Here is an 18,879-nt window from a genome sequence, read left to right as displayed (position 1 = left end):
GGACTCGATGGCCTCTATGGCCCCTTCCCACTCCGGTTCTAAGGGGCTACTGGACTCTAAAAGAAATGCAAAGTACAGATGAGTAGTGAAGATTTGCACGGAGCCTCTTTTCCTCCCCTGCCCCCTCCCCCAATTGCAGCCCCCACGAATTGCAATGCCTGCCCCTCTTTCCCCCAGTTCAACCGGTCTGGTGGGGCTTCCCTCCCAAATGCAACCCCCCCCCCTGCCGCATTCAGATGCTGTGCAGACTCCGCCTTTGCCTCGTGCGGATTAAGGGCTGCCCCAGCCGGCTGCCTGCCCGTCCCCGTCTCTCCCGCCTTCTCCGGAGATGGCCAGTCGCAATTACATAAAGGGCTTATGTAATGACCCCCCCTCTCCTCTCCTCCCTTTCCCCTCGCGCCACCCTCCTTCGCTCATATCCCGGCGATAGCATCGGCTCCGCTCCCAGTGTCTCTGCGCCCATTGAGAGATTCAGAGCATCTCTCTCTCTCTCCTTAGACTGGGAACCAGCTACTCCGACCCCACACGGGAGGGGTGGCCGAAGTGCGGGTCCGACTCACGACGCAGGTAAGGACCTTCCAAAAACGTGATTTCTTTTCTTTTTTAAAAAAATATTTTTTTTAAAAGAAAAAGAAGCTGGAATGGAGAAGGGGTGGAGGGATAATAAACGGGCCTCTGCCTCCCTTCGGCTTTCCCTCCCCGCCTCCCGAAGCGCAGAATGGACTCTCCCACCTCCCGGCTGCTATGAATGAAATGTTTACAGTCCAAGGGAGCAAACCATTCCCAAGGGGTGGAGGGCTCTATCTGGAGAGGGGGGCTTTGGGGTTCTTTAGGGAATTAATTATTACAACTTAAAAAAAAAAACAACGTCAAAAATTAACTTTGTTTCTCAGACAGCGACTCAGTCCGGCTTCGGACAAGAGCCCCTCCCGTTCCTTTTCTACTCCTTCTCCCCCCCTCATGGAATGGTACCGCCCATCGCCTCCTCCCACCCGGATCCCGGCGCCGCGATTGGCCGCCTCGTTTTTAAAGGGGCAGTCAGGGCGCGCTTTCTTCCCCCCCCCCCCGTCCTCCGGCCCCCGCCCCTTCCTTCCCTCTCCGGAGTTCCGCCACACGCCCACTCTCAACGCCGTCCCGTCGCGGCCTTGTCCGTTTTCTCCCGCAGCCCGGGAAAGAGCAGCAGCGGCGGCGGCGGGGGAAGAGGCCCGGCGGGCGAGCGCGAGGCCCCGTCCCGGAACGGGATGAAGGAGGGAGCGCCACCGCCCCCGCGGCGACGACGACGACGGCAGCAGCGGCAGCAGCGGCACCCCGAGCCCCAGCAGCTAGGCCCCGCCGCGGCGCTGCCATGGAAACGGGCCGCGACGGCGGCCGCCGAGGGACACAAAGGGTGCCGGAGCGGCGCTGGAGGCGCGAGCGGGCCCCGCCGCCGCTGAGGAGGGCCTCCTCCGCCGCCATGGAGGCCGCGGCGGGCCAGGCGGCCGCCCCTCCGCCGCCGCCCCGCTACCGGCTGCTGACGGAGATCGGGCGCGGGGCCTACGGCGTGGTGTACGAGGCGGTGTCCGGCCGCAGCGGGGCCCGCCTGGCCGTCAAGCGCATCCGCTGCGACGCGCCCGAGAACGTGGAGCTGGCGCTGGCCGAGTTCTGGGCCCTGACCAGCCTCCGCCGCCGCCACCCCAACGTGGTGCGCTTCGAGGAGTGCGTCCTGCAGCGCGACGGCCTCGGGCAGCGCATGAGCCACGGCAACAAGCAGAGCGCCCTCTACCTCCGCCTCGTCGAGACCTCCCTCAAGGGTGAGCGGGGGGGGGGTCGCGGGGGTCTTCGCCTCCAGGGGGGGGCTGGGGTGGGGGGGGCGGGGGATCCTCTGTGGCTCTCGCAGCGGGCCTCCTGGGCGCACAGGACAAGCTCCCCCCACCCCACCCCCCCGGAGAAAATGGCTGCTCTGGAAGGGGGACTCTATGGCTCTGTGAGGTCCCCGGGGTTGCCAACCTCCAGGCGCTAACCCAAAAGATGCACTGGTGTTAGACTAGCTGTAGCAAGAATGATACCAAAGCTCTAAGGCACTGGTTCCCAGCCGGGGGTCCGCGAGAACTAAATTAAGGTCCGCGAAACAAAGTTGTAAACCCATAATAAATTAATATTTTCAATTGACAGTTCTCTATTATGAAAATATATATTCAAATATTATTCTAAGCTTAAAGCTTAACTAACAGTTATGATTAGATTGGTTCTCGTAGGTTATCCGGGCTGTGTGGGTCGTGGTCTTGGTATTTTCTTTCCTGACGTTTCGGCCGCAGCTGTGGCAGGCATCTTCAGAGGAGTCACACTGAAGGACAGGGCCTCTCAGTGTCAAGGGTGTAGGAAGAGTAATATACAGTCAGAAAGGGGTTGGGTTTGAGCTGAGTCATTGTCCTGCAAAAAGCAACAAAGGTAATGTGCAAACCATTGTCCTGTAAGTATCAAGATAATGTGCTAATGAGGGTGTGATATGAAAACCTCCAGACTAACAAAGACTACAGTCAATAAAAGCCATGCAGATTAGCTTTGGATTTCACACATTAACAGATCACTTCAGGATACAATGGTTCCATATTAACATACCACACCCTCATTAGCACATTATCTTGATACTTACAGGACAATGATTAGCACATTATTATCTTGGTTACTTTTTGCAGGACAATGATTCAGCTCAAACCCAACCCCCTTCTGACTATATATTACTCTTCCTACACACTTGACACTGAGAGACACTGTCCTTCAGTGTTACTCCTCTGAAGATGCCGGCCACAGCTGTGGGCGAAACGTCAGGAAAGAAAATACCAAGACCACGGTTACACAGCCCGGATAACCTACGAGAACCAAGAAACTTAGTAAGTTTCCTTTGACTTTCTGTTTTCACTTATACGCTGTTATAATATAAGTTTCAATTTGAATAACTTAGAGCGTGGTATTATTCTTTCTACAACCTCCAGGTACTAGCTGGGGATCTGCTGTTACAACTGATCCCCAGCTGATAGAGATCAGTTCCCCTGGAGAAAAATGGCTGCTTTGGCCATTGGACTCCATGGCATTGAAGTCCCTCCCCCTCCCTAAACCCCGCCCTCCCCAGGCTCCACCATCAAAACCTCCAGGGATTCCCCCAACCTGGAGTTGGCAACCTCTCATATGATAATGTCTGCATCCCATTACACTTCCAGCACTTCCACTGTTCTTGCAGTGGATCTCCTGGCCACATAGGACACGATCCCCCTGGAGAAAACGGCTGCTTTGGAAGGTGCACTCTATGGCGTTCTACCCCGCTGAGGTCCCTAGGGTTGCCAGCCTCCAGGTACTATAGGAGCGAAGAACATTTACCAACAAGGTGCAATTTATATAAGCTACTGAGAAACCTTTATACATACAATGTACAAACACAAGTAACCACACTATAACCAACATACAGTATGTACAAAATATACAATCAAAGGGCAAAAAGTCTTTCAAAGGTCTCAGTCCTTTGAAAGGTCCTGACTGAAGAAGGATTCTACATTATTGTGAATTTGAAACGGCCGTATCCTATTGAATATTGTGGCTTCTCATTCATCTTGAATATTGAACTTGAACTCATTACTTACTTGGTACTCTGCTGAGACCTTTGAAAGACTTTTTGCCCTTTGATTGTATATTTTGTACATTCTGTGTGTTGGTTATAGTGTGGTTACTTGTGTTTGTACATTGTATGTATATCGTTATCTCAATAGCTTATATAAATTGCACCTTGTTTGTAAATGTTCTTCACTCCTATACTATTTTCCTAACCTTTGGTATTAGTATAGAGGGGCCTGTTTCTCCCCCAACCTCCAGGTACTAGCTGGGGATCTGCTATTACAACTGATCCCCAGCTGATAGAGATCAGTTCCCCTGGAGAAAAATGGCTGCTTTGGCAATTGGACTCCATGGCATTGAAGTCCCTCCCCCTCCCTAAACCCCGCCCTCCCCAGGCTCCACCGTCAAAACCTCCAGGGATTCCCCCAACCTGGAGTTGGCAACCTCTCATATGATAATGTCTGCATCCTATTACACTTCCAGCACTTCCACTGTTCTTGCTGTGGATCTCCTGGACACATAGGACAAGATCCCCCTGGAGAAAATGGCTGCTCTGGAAGGTGGACTCTTTGGCGTTAAACCCCGCTGAGGTCCCTAGGGTTGCCAACCTCCAGGTACTAGCTGGGGATCACCCACTATTATAACTGATCTCCAGCCGATAGAGATCAGTTCACCTGGAGAAAATGGCCGCTTTGGGAATTGGACTCTATGGCATTGAAGTCCCTCCCCCCTCCCTAAACCCCATCCTCCCCTGGCTCCGCCCCAGAAACCTCCCTCCAGTGGGGAAGAGGGACCTGGCAACCCTCCCTAAACCCCGCCTTCCCCTGGCTCCAAGGTCAGAATCTCCAGGAACTCCTCCAGCCTGGAGTTGGCAACCTCTCATATGATAATGTCTTTAACCTATTACACCTCCAGGTGGGGAGCCTGGAGATCTGCTCTTGCAGGGGATGTCCTGGCCACATAGGACAAGATCCCCCTGGAGAAAATGGCTGCTGTGGAAGGTGGACTGTGTGGCATTAAACCCCCCTGAGGTCCCTCCCCAGCCCTCCCTCAAATCTCCAGGTAGGGTTGCCAGCCTCCAGGTAGGGCTTAGAGATCTCCAGCTATTACAGTTGATCTCCAGATGATAGGGGTCAGTTGCCCTGGAGAAAAACGGTTGCTCTGGAAGGTGGACTTGATTGCATTATACCCTGCTGAGATCCCTCCCCAAACCTCCCCTTCCCCAGGCTCCACCCTCAAAATCTCCAGGAATTCCCCAACCTGGAGTTAGCAGCCTATCATAAGATAATGTCTATATCCTATTACGCCTGCAGGAGGGGGGCCTGGAGATCTGTTCTTGCAGTGGCTCTCCTGGCCACATAGGACAAGATCCCCCTGGAGAAAATGGCTGCTCTGGAAGGTGGACTGTGTGGCATTATACCCCGCTGAGATCCCTCCCCAGCCCCCCCCCCCTCAAATCTCCAGGCAGGGTTACCAACCTCCAGGTAGGGCCTAGATATCTCCAGCAGTTATGACTGATCTCCAGATGACAGAGGTCAGTTTCCCTGGAGAAAAGCAGCTGCTCAGGAAGGCGGACTTTAGGCCATTATACCATGCTGTGCTCCTTCCCCTCCCAAAACCCTGCCCTCCATACCCCCAAATCTCCAGGAATTTCCCAACCTGATGTTGGCAATAGGGTTGCCAATCTACAGGTACTAGCTAGAGATCTCCTGCTATTACAACTGATTTCCAGCCGATAGAGATCAGTTCACCTGGAGAAAATGGCCGCTTTGGCCATTGGACTCTATGGCACTGAAGTCCCTCCCCTCCCCAAGCCCCACCCTCCTCAGGCTCCAGCCCAAAAATCTCCAGGCATTTCCCAACCCAGAGCTGGCAACCCTAGTTTGCAACCTCTCATATGATAATGCCTGTATCTTATTTACAAAGTGGCTGCTCTGGAGGGTGGACTCCTAAAGCATTATATACCCTGCCGAGGTCCCTCCACAGCCTCCCCCTCAAATCTCCAGGTAGGATTGCCAACCTCCAGGTGAAGCCAGGGATCTCCTGCTATTACGACTGATCTCCAGATGACGGGTCAGTTGCCCTGGAGAAAAATGGCTGCTCTGGAAGACAGGCTCTCTGCCATTGGCAGCCTCCATGCGGGGCCTGGAGATCTCCCAGATCTATGAATGATTCTCCCCAAGTATTTCCTCTCTGCTCTAATCAAGCTGATTACAACATGCATTGTACCTTCGCATTCTTTACAACACCCCTCCCATCTTCTAATTGGGATAATAAGACTCAGATCTCCCTTTCTACTTGTGTGTGACAAAGGGAGCATTGACTCTCAAAAGCTTATGAAGAGGGGGGGACATGATGCCATAGAGTCCATCCTCCCAAGTTGTTGTTTCCTCCAGGGGAAGTTGATCTCTCTAGTTTGGGGATCAGTTGTAACTCTGGGAGAATGAAAGGGGGCTGTGGCTCAGTGGGCCAAGCCTCTGACTGGCGTGCAGAAAACATGAAGCAGCCTTATACTTTCTCAGATCGTTGGTCCATCAAGGTCAGTATTGTCTACTCAGACTAGCAGCACACTCCATGCTTACAAAGGAAGTGTGTTTGGTGTGAATCTCAGTAGTTAAAACCAATCTATTCTATGGTAAATGATCAGATTAGGCGCTCTTCCCAGGGAACACAAGTAATTTTTTTCAAGATCAGACCAAGGGCTTGCATTTAAAAGAATCCCCCTTTAGGGTCAGGAAGCAATTTTTTTCCAGGCCAGGGATCCTGGAGGGTTTTTGCCATCTTCTGGGCATGGAGCAGGGGTTACTGGGGGAGGTAGTTGTGAATTTCCTGCCTTGCGCAGGAGGTTGGACTAGATGACACTGGAGGTTCCTTCCAACTCTATATTTCTATGATTCTACACTGTGTAACTGAGTAATTTTTTTAAAGAATCCAGACCTACAGACATGAGTGGGTGGGCCATTAAAATTGGCCAGCTGGTTGCCTTCCCCTTGTACACGGAATGCAGAGGGAGAACCATTACCCACTGGTATGCACCCCTAAACATAGACTCTCTTAAGACTTTGTACATAGGCCTTGAGAAAAATTATGCTGGGAAGGAAGAAAACTTCCAGCCTCCTGTGAGGGACTCTTGTTTTCCAACAAGTGCATAACTTAGGTGCCTAATCTGCCTCTTTTGTAGCCTGAGATACAAGGGAAGGGGTACCAATGGGGGTACAGCTTCTGTGCACAGATGCTTTATTGGAAGAACTGTTATTCTCCCAAAATGTTCATCCTTTAAACCAGAGGTGTTGAACTCACTTGTTACAAGGGCTGGATCTGACATAAATGTCACTTGGTCTGGCCGAGCCATGCCTCACCAGCCCAAATCGGGACTAGGGGGTTGGCTACCTCAGCTGGCTCGCAGGCCGGATAAGAGCTCTTGAGGGGCCAGATCCAGGCCACGGGCCTCATGTTTGATATTCCTGCTCTAAACTATGTCTTAATAAATGAACTGTGGGTGGGAATGAACATGTGAAGATGTGTTTGGATGACACCTGGAAAGGTCTTGTGAAAGTTTCTGTACTTCATAATATTAGCCTCATAATAATAAAACACCGCCCATGTCTTTAAGCAGGTGGGTGGGGGGGTACCCTGCTTGTGTAGAGCAGATATCCATATAGAAACATCTCCAGAAATTTTGATTGCATGGACATGGAATTGCCTCTTGCTTCATCCAGAGGGTTACGGCTTTGAACAAGCACAGTATGTGTCCATTCTGTAGTCATTTTCTATAGTGTGTTGAACCATTGGCCTTGGTGCTGTCTCTGCAACCTTGAGGATTGGATCCTTTGTGCTCTTAACAGTATAGGCATGATTGTGATCAGAGCACAGGATGGCAGAGATCTCACGCACGCACCTCAGCATTTACCATTGCCTTATCGAGAGCCAGAGTGGTGTAGTGGTTAAGAGCGGTGGTTTGGAGCGGTGGACTCTGTTCTGGAGAACTGGGTTTGATTCCCCACTCCTCCACATGAGTGGTGGAGGCTAATCTGGTGAACAGGGTTGGTTTCCCCACTCCTCCACATGAAGGCAACTGGGTGACCGCAGGCTGGTCACAGCTCTCTTAGAGCTTTCTCAGCCCCACCTACCTCACAAGGTGTCTGTTGTGGGGAAGGGAAGGTGATTGTAAGCCGGTATGATTCTCCCTTAAGTGGTAGAGAAAGTTAGCATATAAAAACCAACTCTTCTTCTTCTCTTCTACTAAAAGTAATGGGGCCCTTCGTTAGAGGCTCATGTGTTCCTTTGCACATACTCAGACAAGCCCCACAAAAGTTTATTTCACAGATCCCTGCATTAGCTTTCTTACTGGCCACAGGAAGTCAGGTGACTGGGCCTCATAAGTAGCTTATTTATATCTGTATTGGTATACAGAAGCTCTACAGACCTATAGTGCTAAATCAAGGCTGTACGTTAATATACCCTTCTTCATTAGCCTTCCTGAGTAATACCAACTTTCATCTCTGTGACCATATTCAGTACAGGGGTAAAAATTCCCGGGCATCTCAATGCCTTAATAGCTAGATTTGAGTCCGGTAGCACCTTAGAGCCCTGACCTGGATGGCCCAGGCTAGCCTGATCTCGTCAGATCTCAGAAGCTAAGCAGGGTCAGCCCTGGTTAGTATTTGGATGGGAGGTCTCCCATCAAGGAATACCAGGGTTGCTGTGCAGAGGAAGGCTCTGGCAAACCACCTCTATTAGTCTCTTGCCATGAAAACACCAAAAGGGGTCGCCATAAGTCGGCTGCGACTTGACGGCACTTTACACACACACACAGCACCTTAGAGACCCAATGAGATTTTTCGAGGTATAAGCTTTCGAGAGTCAAAGTTCCCTTTGTCAGATTCTGGATATCTGATGAAGGGAGCTTTGACTCTCGAAAGCTCTACCCCGAAAATCTTGCTGGTCTCTTAAGTTGCTACTGGACTCGAATCTAGCTGTTCTACTGCAGACGAACACGGCCACCCTCTGAATTATCAATATCCTTAGAATGTGAGATAATGGGCTAGCACCCAACAAACAGAGATGCTGTTCTAGCTTGTTCAGATTTACCCAGCCCTTGAAGGTGCACCTTTCCACCCGGTCTCTACCCGATCTTAGTGGAAATGTATTATTTCCATGTGCTGCCTTTTGTGGAGCTAGTGGAGTTTTTAAGAGGTGCCTTGTCTTTTTTTCTCCCTTTGCCCACCGGAACCAGTGCTCTTTGTCCCTAGTGCTCACCAGAACCAGTAGTGAAACAGCTGGTCACTGGCCATTCCCTTTTGGGATGGCAGGCACAGCCAGTGTTGTTTTTTTTATTAAAATATTTATACTCTGCCTTTCCCTTGTGGCTCCAGGCTACTTACAGTTCCAAGTTAAAACTGTACATAATTTTTTTTTTTTAAAAAAAAACCCCACCATTAACTTATCCCTAAAACTTTAAGTTTGTAGGAATTATCCCAGATAAAAAAGCAGAAAAGACTGTAATTGGCCCTTTGGTGGTGGTGAAAGGGGGTTCTGCAATTCTTTTTTCTTTAACAGTTTTTAAAGAGGGTGTCCTTAAACTGAAGCAATCCTTCAGTCTGGGGCTTGGAGGCAGAGCCACATGCTGGAGCAACGTGAGGAGCCCTACCCCCCGCGACAACGTCCGTGCGGCCTGGGCCTGCACAATGTGCAAAACCATGGTGTCGCTTGCACCGAGCTGGCTTATTATAGCAAAGCCAACCCCTTCACGTGTCAGCCGCAGAGGCTGCTCGGCAGAGTGCGTGCGCAGGAGCTCACAGGATGTACCCAGATGGGCTCTGGAGAAATGCTTGGTGCTCACATGCTGTGCGTGAGCAGTCTTTGAGCATTCTAGCTCCAGCTAGCCCCAAGCTTCATGGCAAGTCGCTTACTGTTGGCTCTTCAGAGGGGCCGTGGCTCAGTGGTAGAGCATCTGCTTGGCATGCAGAAGGTCCCAGGTTCAATCCCCAGCAGCATCTCCAGTTAAAGGAACCAGGCAAAGTAGGTGATGTAAAAGACCCCTGCCTAAGACCCTGGAGAGCTGCTGCTGGTCTGAGTAGACAGTAGTGATTTTGATGGACCAAGGGTCTGATTCAGTATAAGGCAGCTTCATGTGTTCATAGGCAGGCCATTTAGGGCCTGAGGAGGGGGTCACCATATATAATAACAGCATTGGCCTTTACCTTCAGGTATCACAGTGAACTTGGGGGGGGTGCTTCCAATTGTTGCTAAGCCAGTGGGTGAACTAGCAAAAGTTTGTGATATAATAAGTGGAGGGGCTTTTGGAGGGAAGCCCACTGCCTATTGGCTTTAGCATGCAGTAACTCCTTTATTAATGTATAGCATTTCTTCACACAACGGATAGTTAAATTGTGGAACTCCCTGCACCAGGATGTGGTGATGGCTGCCACCTTGGAAGGCTTTAAAAGGGGAGTGGACATGTTCATGGCGGAGAGGGCTATTCAAGGCTACTAGTCAAAATGGATACTAGTCATGATGCATACCTATTCCCTCCAGGATCAGAACAGCATGCCTGTTATATGTGAGGTGCTGTGGAACACAGGCAGGATGGTGCTGCTGCAGTCCTCTTGTTTGTGGGCTTCCTAGAGGCACCTGGTTGGCCATTATGTGAACAGACTGCTGGACTTGATAGGCCTGGGTCTTATCCAGCAGGGCCTTTCTTATGTTCTTATGATGCATAGCTATTCTCTCCAGGATCAGAGGAGCATGCCTGTTATATTAGGTGCAGTGGAACACAGGCTGTTGTGGGGAAGGGAAGGGGATTGTAAGCCGGTTTGAGATACCTTAAAGGTAGAGATGTGGGGTAAAAAACCAGCTCTTCTTCTTCTTCCCCTTGGTCACTGCTTTTCCTCTCTGCTTCTTCAAGCAGGAGCAGTGACTTCTTTTTCTTTTTTCTTCTTTTTGTGTTCATCTTCAGAGTAGGGGCGAGTGGGAGTATGCCCCTAGCTTCCTGTGGCTTAAAATTGGGTATTTTGGTATTTCTGACTTAAGTCAGTACAGCCCACACCCTTCATGAGACATTTTTTCTTATAAAAGGCTTTCCCCACTCCCGACTGGGTAGCCAGATTGCGAGGTGGACCTCAATTGTCATAGCAATTGTCATGGTGACTGACTTGTTTATGCAAATAGCCCACATTTCCCACTGTCAGTCCACCGGACATTAGAGGCTGCTATCAGAGGTCTGGTTCCTCTTGTGGCCAGCTTGTTTTGGTAATGCTTTACTTCACCTCTTGGTACATTCTGTTTCCCATCTTGCGTATTTCCCAGAGCGCCACTCTTAACTTGCTGGAGTGTAGGGAGACAATGTTCTCGTGATGCGTAAAGAGGTAAAGGGTGGGAAAGCAATCCAGAGTTGTTTATCCTCAGGATTGGTGGCACCCCTATGTCAGATACCCATTTGCTGTCATGAACACAGAAAAGAGCAACCAAAATGATTAGGGGACTAGAGCAACTGCCCTATGGGGAGCGGTTAAGTCGCTTAGGGCTGTTTAGCTTGGAAAGAAGGCGGCTGAGGGAAGACATGATAGAGGTCTATAAAATTATGCATGGTTTGGAGAGAGTGGGCAGGGAGAAGTTTTTCTCCCTCTCCCATAATACTAGAACACGGGGTCATCTGCTAAAGCTGGAGGGTGAGAGATTCAAAACAGATAAAAGGAAGTATTTTTTCACACAACGCATAGTTAAATTGTGGAACTCCCTGCCCCAGGGTGTGGTGATGGCTGCCAGCTTGGAGGGCTTTAAGAGGGGAGTGGACATATTCATGGAGGAGAGGGCTATTCATGGCTGTTAGTGAGAATGGATATTAGTCATGCTGCATACCTATTCTCTCTAGTACCAGAGGAGCATGCCTATTATTTTGGGTCCGGTGGAACACAGGCAGGATGGTGCTGCTGCACTCGTCTTGTTAGTGGCTTCGTAGAGGCACCTGGTTGGCCACTGTGTGAACAGACTGCTGGACTTGATGGGCCTTGGTCTGATCCAGCAGGGCCTTTCTTATGTTCTTATGTAACACATGAAGCTGCCTTATACTGAATCAAGACCCTTGGTCCATCAAAGTCAGTATTGTCTACTCAGACCGGCAGCGGTCTTTCACATCACCTACTTGCTTGGTTCCTTTAACTGGAGATGCCGGGGATTTAACCTGGGACCTTCTGCATTCCGAACAGATGCTCTACCACTGAGCCACAGCCCAGTGTACAGGCAGCCAAAACCATGCAAAGTGGCCACCCCCAGTTCGGTAAGAGCCAGTGTGGTTAGTGTGTCTAGGATCTAGGAGGCCCTGGTTTGGGGAGGGGCTGTGGCTCAGTGGTAGAGCTTCTGCTTGGCATACAGAAGGTCTCAGGTTCAATCCCCATCCTCTCCAGTGAGGATCAAGTAGCAGATGTTGTGAAAGACCCTGGAGAGCTGCTGCCGGTCTGAGTAGACAATACTGACTTTGATGGACCAGTGGTCTGATGCAGTATAAGGTAACTTCACGTGTTCATGGGAATCCCCACTCTGCTGTGGATGCTCACCAGATGACTTTAGGCCAGTCACACTCTCTCTGCCTTATCTCCCTCACCAAAGGGGTGATTGTTAGGATAAAATGGGGGAGGGAGAGGTGATATTGTAAGCCACTTTGGCTCCCTGTTTGGTACAGTTCTGCCAAGCCTCAGGCAGAAGAAGTCCCTTCCCAGACCTGACGTCTGGATCTGAAGCTTGCCCCCGCCCCACTCCCATCGGTGTGAAGCGTGTGCTATATAATAGTCCCTGCCTGCCAAGGTTATTATCTCTGGTTGTAAACATTGTGGCTGGCATACAGGTGGGAGGATGGGCGTGCTTGAAGGTGGATTCCAATTGGAGCATCTTTCAGTGCTAGAAAAACATGTCAAAGTTCTCAGCACTGGAATTTGTGTCTTTCTTGCCCCTGGTGCTGGGGATAATCTTCTGCCGATCAAGTCTCAGCAAAAAATCTGCCTGGTATCCTTTGAAAGATGTGCACTGTTGCTGTCTTTTAGCAAATGATGCTTGTGTACCACAAATGTTTGCATATTTGTAGTGTTTACCGAATTGTACCAATTGTCTACATCTGTTCTTCCCTTTTGCATTAGATGTTCTCTTTCTTCTGTGCCTGCCAGAGCATTCTGTCCTCTCCTTTGTTTTGAACACATACATGAACACATAAAGCTGCCTTATACTGAATCAGACCCCTGGTCCATCAAAGTCAGTATTGTCTACTCCGACCGGCAGTGGCTCTCCAGGGTCTCAGGCAGGGGTCTTTCCCATCACCTTGTCTTGTTTGTGGGCTTCCTAGAGGCACCTGGTTGGCCGCTGTGTGAACAGACTGCTGGACTTGATGGGCCTTGGTCTGATCCAGCAGGCCTTTTCTGATGTTCTTATGTTCTTATCACCTACTTGCCTGGTCCCTTTAACTGGAGATGCCAGGGATGGAACCTGGGATCTTCTGCATGCCAAGCAGAGGCTCTACCACTGAGCCATGGCCTATCCCCATGAAGCTGCCTTATACTGAATCAGACCCTCGGTCCATCAAAGTCAGTATTGTCTTCTCAGACCAGCAGCGGCTCTCCAGGGTCTCAGGCTGAGGTCTTTCACATCACCTGGTTTCCTAGTCCCTTTAACTGGAGATGCTGGGGATTGAACCTGGGACATTCTGCATGCCAAGCAGATGCTCTACTACTGACCCACGGCCCCTCCCTGTTCTCCCCCCCCCCTATTTTTTCCTCCCTGTCTTGGGTATCTTTGTGACCGAAACTCCTTTTGGGCTTCTACAGCTGATGAATAGCCCTGCATATTCTCTGGCTTACGAGTCACCTGTGTTTATTAAGTGCTATCCATAGAGTCCTGTTGATAGTCTATATTGCAGATGAGCACCACCCAACTTCAAATTCTGAGATGCCAATTTAGTAACACCGCTGATTCATCCTAATAGCTCCCAGAGAGCTCATTGCATTGAAAAACAGCAAACCTGCCAGCTATTTGGGCAAAGGTTCTGTTCCTGAGACTACTGTCAGCGCATGTTGTAGAAACTCATAAAGTAATTGGAGTGTGTTCCATATGAAAGAGGCTGATTTCTTGTCTTTGAAACCTTGCACAGAACTTATCAGAGCCCTACTGGATCAGACCGGTGGTCCATCTAGTCTCAGCATCCGGTCTCACCCAGTAGCCAACTGGTTCCCCTGGAGGGCCAACAACAGGACACAGAGGCCGAGGCCTTCCTCAAATTCTGTGTCTTCATCTGGTTTCTGGTCCTTGCAAATGTCAGCAATTAATGAAATTGTTTGCGCTCCAGTGTTTCCTGTGTTCAGGGAGCACAATTTCAATGCCTTCTGTGATAACCTGACCCATTTGCATGACCTCTAGGCATGGATACTACCTTTAAGCTTCATATACTGCTCACCTACCTTTTATATACTTAAATAATCCATGCTGTATGTTCAATATAGTTCTGGCAGAATTCACAACTGTCTTTCTGGAGGGAGGGTGGACGGGCAGGGTGACAGGTTGTGATGAATCTCTAGCCTCTCTCTTTCAACCCCCATCTTGCCTGTGCATTAACTTTCCCTTGTCCTCTTCTCTCTCCCACAAGGCGAGAGGATCCTGGGCTACGCTGAAGAACCCTGCTATCTCTGGTTCGTCATGGAGTACTGTGAAGGCGGAGACCTGAACCAGTACATCCTCTCCCGCAGACCGGACCCGGCCACCAACAGGAGTTTCATGCTCCAGCTGACGAGCGCCATTGCCTTCCTTCACAAGAACCACATTGTGCACAGGGACCTGAAGCCGGACAACATCCTGATCACCGAGAAATCCGGCGCGCCTGTCCTCAAGGTGGCCGACTTTGGACTCAGCAAGGTGTGCGCCGGCTTGACCGCCCGAGGCGAGGGGGGGAACGACAACAAAGATGTGAATGTGAACAAGTACTGGCTGTCGTCCGCTTGCGGCTCGGACTTCTACATGGCTCCGGAGGTCTGGGAGGGGCACTACACTGCCAAGGCCGACATCTTTGCGCTGGGCATCATCATCTGGGCAATGATTGAGAGGATAACGTTTATTGACGCAGAGACCAAGAAGGAGCTGCTGGGGACTTACATCAAGCAGGGAACCGAGATTGTCCCCGTTGGGGAGGCGCTGCTAGAAAACCCAAAGATGGAGCTGCACATCCCCCAGAAACGCAGGACTTCCATGTCTGAGGGGATCAAGCAGCTCTTGAAAGACATGTTGGCTGCTAATCCGCAGGACCGCCCCGATGCCTTTGAGCTTGAATCCAGGATGGACCAGGTTACTTGTGCTGCTTAAAACTCAGGTTGAAGCGTTGGTGCGCTTTGAAAATTAGGGTGAGTACTCCGGAGCTCTCTTCTGCCTTGGGCCTTACAGCTTCAGTAGGACAGTGGACCCTTTAACAATGTTCTAGGCTCCAACCCTATTCATACACGAAGAGTTGCTTCCCCCTGTGTGGTGTAGAGGTTAAGAGCGGCGGACTCTAATCTGGAGAGCCGGGTTGGCTTCCCCACTCCTACACACAAAGCCAGCTGGGTGACCTTGGGCTAGTCACAGTCTGAACTCTCTCAGCCCCACCTAACTCACAAGGTGTCTGTTGTGGGGAGAGGGAGGGAAGGAGATTGTAAGCTGGTTTGATTCTCCTTAATAAAATGGTAGAGAAATGCGGTGTATTAAAACCAACTCTTCTTCTTTATTACGGGCCCTGACAAATTTTGTAAACTGGTTTGATTCTCCTTTTAAAAAAGGTAGAGAAAGGCGGCATATAAAAACCAACTCCTCTTCTTCTTTATAACAGGTCCTGACAATTTTTCTTCAGCTTTAAGTGCCAGACTTATTTTTCAGCCTTCAGGATTTTATATTTTAATGACCATACTTTCTAATTACTGCTGTCACAAAATCCTAATCCTAAACTCATTACAGTTGCTTGTCATTTTTTTTAAGCTATAGCAAAAGTGGTATTGTGCATAAATGGTTATGGGAGGGAAGGTGGCATGGTATAACCCAGTCTTGTTAGATCTTGGAAGCTAGCTGGGGTTGGTGCTTGGAAGGGCGACCGCCAAGGAAGGCTGTGCAGAAGAAGGCAATGGCAAACCACTTCTGCTTCTCACTTGCCTTGAAAACCCCTTGCTGGGGTAGCCAGAAGTCAGCTGCAACTTTACGGCACTTTACACACACACACACAACCATGATTGTCATCACAACAAAAAGATAACTTCTGTCCCTCACCTAAATAAGCTTTGTACTTCTGCTGAGAATCACTAAGAGGCACTTACTATAAGTGACTGCTGAAAACTACTAGGCTTCACAATGAAATTTCTAGGCACAGTGGCACCTGTGATTTGTCGAGCCCTGTATTAAAATCAGTTTTGCCTGGCTCTTCCATTTTAAAAGTCCTCCAAAACAGTAGAAAGCAACATCCAGCATTCAGTTCCAATGCTGCCCAGGCAGGGCAGGAATGCTGCTCACTTGTACCTGGCAGCCCCCTTCCTTTCTAGCAGATCAAGCCAATTTGTGGGTGTTTGAAGGCAAGCAAGGTTTTGTCTGCTGAAAAGTGGTTCGTTGGGCACAGTTCATGCATAAAAGCAAACCATGGTTCGTTGTACAAAACCGTGCAGGAATCAGCAATTTCTGCTTTTGTGAGAATCCATTATTTGGGATTCAGACAACCAGTATTTGCTGCCTTTTCTATAAATCTGTTCATATCTATGGTTTCATCCTGCTTTGTAGGGCAGAGAGGAATAACATGCTGTGTGGTTCAGACATAACCACTAATGATGGCTTCTTGTGAAACCCGGGCTCGCTGTGTAATCTTGCCTTATTCTCAGGACACTGTTAGCCACACTGTTCAGAAACCAGATGCGTTGGCACTTTCCCTTTCTTGGAAGGTGCTTGAACAGATGAACACATGAAGCTGCCTTATACTGAATCAGACCCGTGGTCCATCGAAGTCAGGATTGTCTACTCAGACCGGCAGTGGCTCTCCAGGGTCTCAGGTGGAGGTCTTTCACATCACCTACCTGCCTGGTTCCTTTAACTGGAGATGCTGCCGGGGATTGAACCTGGGACCTTCTGCATGCCAAGCGGAGGCTCCCCTTCTAATTTCAAAAACTGCTGAGCCATTGTAATGGCCTTGGATCCTAAGGTGACATTCCCCTGGTGCAGCAGCTCATCCGACAGAACAGCATTTCCATTGGCAGAGGACTGAAAGGTGATGGTTGCCGATGGGGGACCGTGGCTCAGTGGTAGAGCATCTGCTTGGCATGCAGGAGGTCCCAGGTTCAATCCCCGGCATCTCCATTAAAGGGACTAGGCAAGTAGGTGATGTGAAAGACCTCTACCTGAGACCCTGGAGAGCTGCTGCCGGTCTTAGACAATACTGACTTTGATGGACCAAGGGTCTGATTCAGTATAAGGTAGCTTCATGTGTTGCCCCCCTTCCTGCTGCAGGTTTCCACTTTAACCCCCACACTGCTTTGGGGTCCATAGTCCTTGGTATCCTGCTTCAAGAACTTTGGTAGGTTCTTGTCTGGCTTCTAAGCACTGACTTTGTTGTGTGCCATTTGCCCTGTCTTGCATGCATCGGGATTGTGAGGCAGAGGAGGTTTGCTCTGTGATTTGACGAAGCAGAATGTGCTTGAAATGAGGCATGGGTGAATTATAACTCTGGGGCCTGCAGTAATTGCCCACCTGCTGTCACAAGGCCTGTTCTACCCTTTGGGTATGCTCTGCGGCCGCATGTGTTACACTACCCCAGTCTTGCAGCCATTGTTAGCTGAGTGGGTTGGCCAAAACATTCAGAACTGAGGCTGGCTTCTGAAAGTTACTCCCAAGCGAAGCAAAGAAAAATAGAAGAGAACAGTTTTCAGTGGCAGCAGCTGGATTTTCCTAGTACTGGATTTAACTGCGGAGTGATAGGCACCCTGACTGGCCGGTGAATGTGATTCTCCCCGTTGTCTTTCATATTCCTCCATCATATTACAGCAAATGGCTGTATGCAGAACAATCCTAGCACCAGGGTTCCCACGCGTCCCTTGGCACAGATTGTCTATGAAGCCGGCTTTACAATTCTGTCTGGAGAGCAGTTCTCTCCCTACAAGAGTCCTTTACAGAGGCCCCATCTTGTGGCTTTAGAATTAAGGGGGGTAGTTGAACACATGAAGTTGCCTTATACCAACTCAGACCCTTGGTCCATCAAAGTCAGGATTGTCTACTCGGACTGGCAGCAGCTCTCCAGGGTCTCAGGCTGAGGTCTTTCACATCACCTACTTGCCTAGTCCCTTTAACTGGAGATGCTGGGGATTGAACCTGGGACCTTCTGCATGCCAAGCTGATGCTCTACCACTGAGCCACGGCCCCTTCACTAAATTGGTCTTGGTTTGATTCCCATTCCCAGTGGCCACGCAAAGTAAAAGCTGTGCTCCTCCCCTCAATAAGACAGAAACCCCTTGCTAAGGAAGAGCTGGGTGAAAGACTCAACAGAAGGCCGTCAATGCTCAGCTGGGAAGTTCGATCTCTGATCTGCTGCAGATTCTAAGTCTTAAACTAGGAAGGCGGCTTCCTACAGAACCCAAGGTTTTCATTTATTGTTCCATTCCAGGCATTGCTCGTAATACACCTATACATGTGACCAACTGTTGCAAAGCCATATACAAACAATTTGTTACCAAGGTTGCCAGAGACCTGAAAAACTTGGCCAAAACAATGGAAAAGGGTAGCTATTTTTCAGGCGGCTTCCCAAAATGCTGTGACAAACGGGCTTCTTTGTGTGTGTTTTTTTCCTTTTTTAAATTTCCTTCCAAAAAAGCCCCAGGAAGAAACAAAACGTGTTAAAAAGGTTTGCAGAAAGTGAAAACAAAAATGTAAGAACAGTGGTAGTGGATCTAGACATAGGTTTCTATAAATGGTTTCCAAATATCTAAAAACAAGTCCATGCGCAATTGCTGTCTGTATGCCATGTGTTCAAATATTGAAAGAGGTCTAAATTCCTCAATCCATTGCTTTACCAGAGACGGTCTTTTATCATTCCAGTGTTGTAAAATGAGTCTTTGAAGCTGTAGATCATGATGGGTAGCCATGTTAGTCTGTCACTAGCAGTAGAAAAGAGCAAGAGTCCAGTAGCACCTTAAAGACTACAAAAAATTTCTGGCAGGCTATGAGCTTTCGTGAGCCACAGCTCACTTCTTCAGATACGGCTAGAATGCGATTCCATCTATCCTTCAGTACAGAAGAGGGAATTAGCCACACAATGGCAAT

General features: G+C 49.5%; 1 protein-coding gene across 1 annotated transcript in view; it reads left to right on the top strand.

Annotated features, from left to right (window-relative positions):
* The first annotated feature begins 1,327 nt into the window (after positions 1–1,327).
* The window catches only part of LOC130473054 (serine/threonine-protein kinase 35-like), a 33,018-nt gene continuing 15,466 nt past the window's right edge, over positions 1,328–18,879 (top strand). Inside the window, exons 1-2 of the mRNA XM_056844575.1 lie at positions 1,328–1,790; positions 14,213–14,960. Coding sequence (XP_056700553.1) covers positions 1,346–1,790; positions 14,213–14,922 — 1,155 coding nt within the window. The 5' untranslated portion in view covers positions 1,328–1,345 and the 3' untranslated portion in view covers positions 14,923–14,960. The remainder of the gene's footprint in view (positions 1,791–14,212; positions 14,961–18,879) is intronic.

This window comes from Euleptes europaea, chromosome 2, assembly GCF_029931775.1.
Source record: "Euleptes europaea isolate rEulEur1 chromosome 2, rEulEur1.hap1, whole genome shotgun sequence".
Classification (NCBI taxonomy): Eukaryota; Metazoa; Chordata; class Lepidosauria; order Squamata; family Sphaerodactylidae; genus Euleptes; species Euleptes europaea.
The sequence above is the reverse complement of the archived record's forward strand: the minus strand, read 5'-3'. Positions and strand labels throughout refer to the sequence as shown.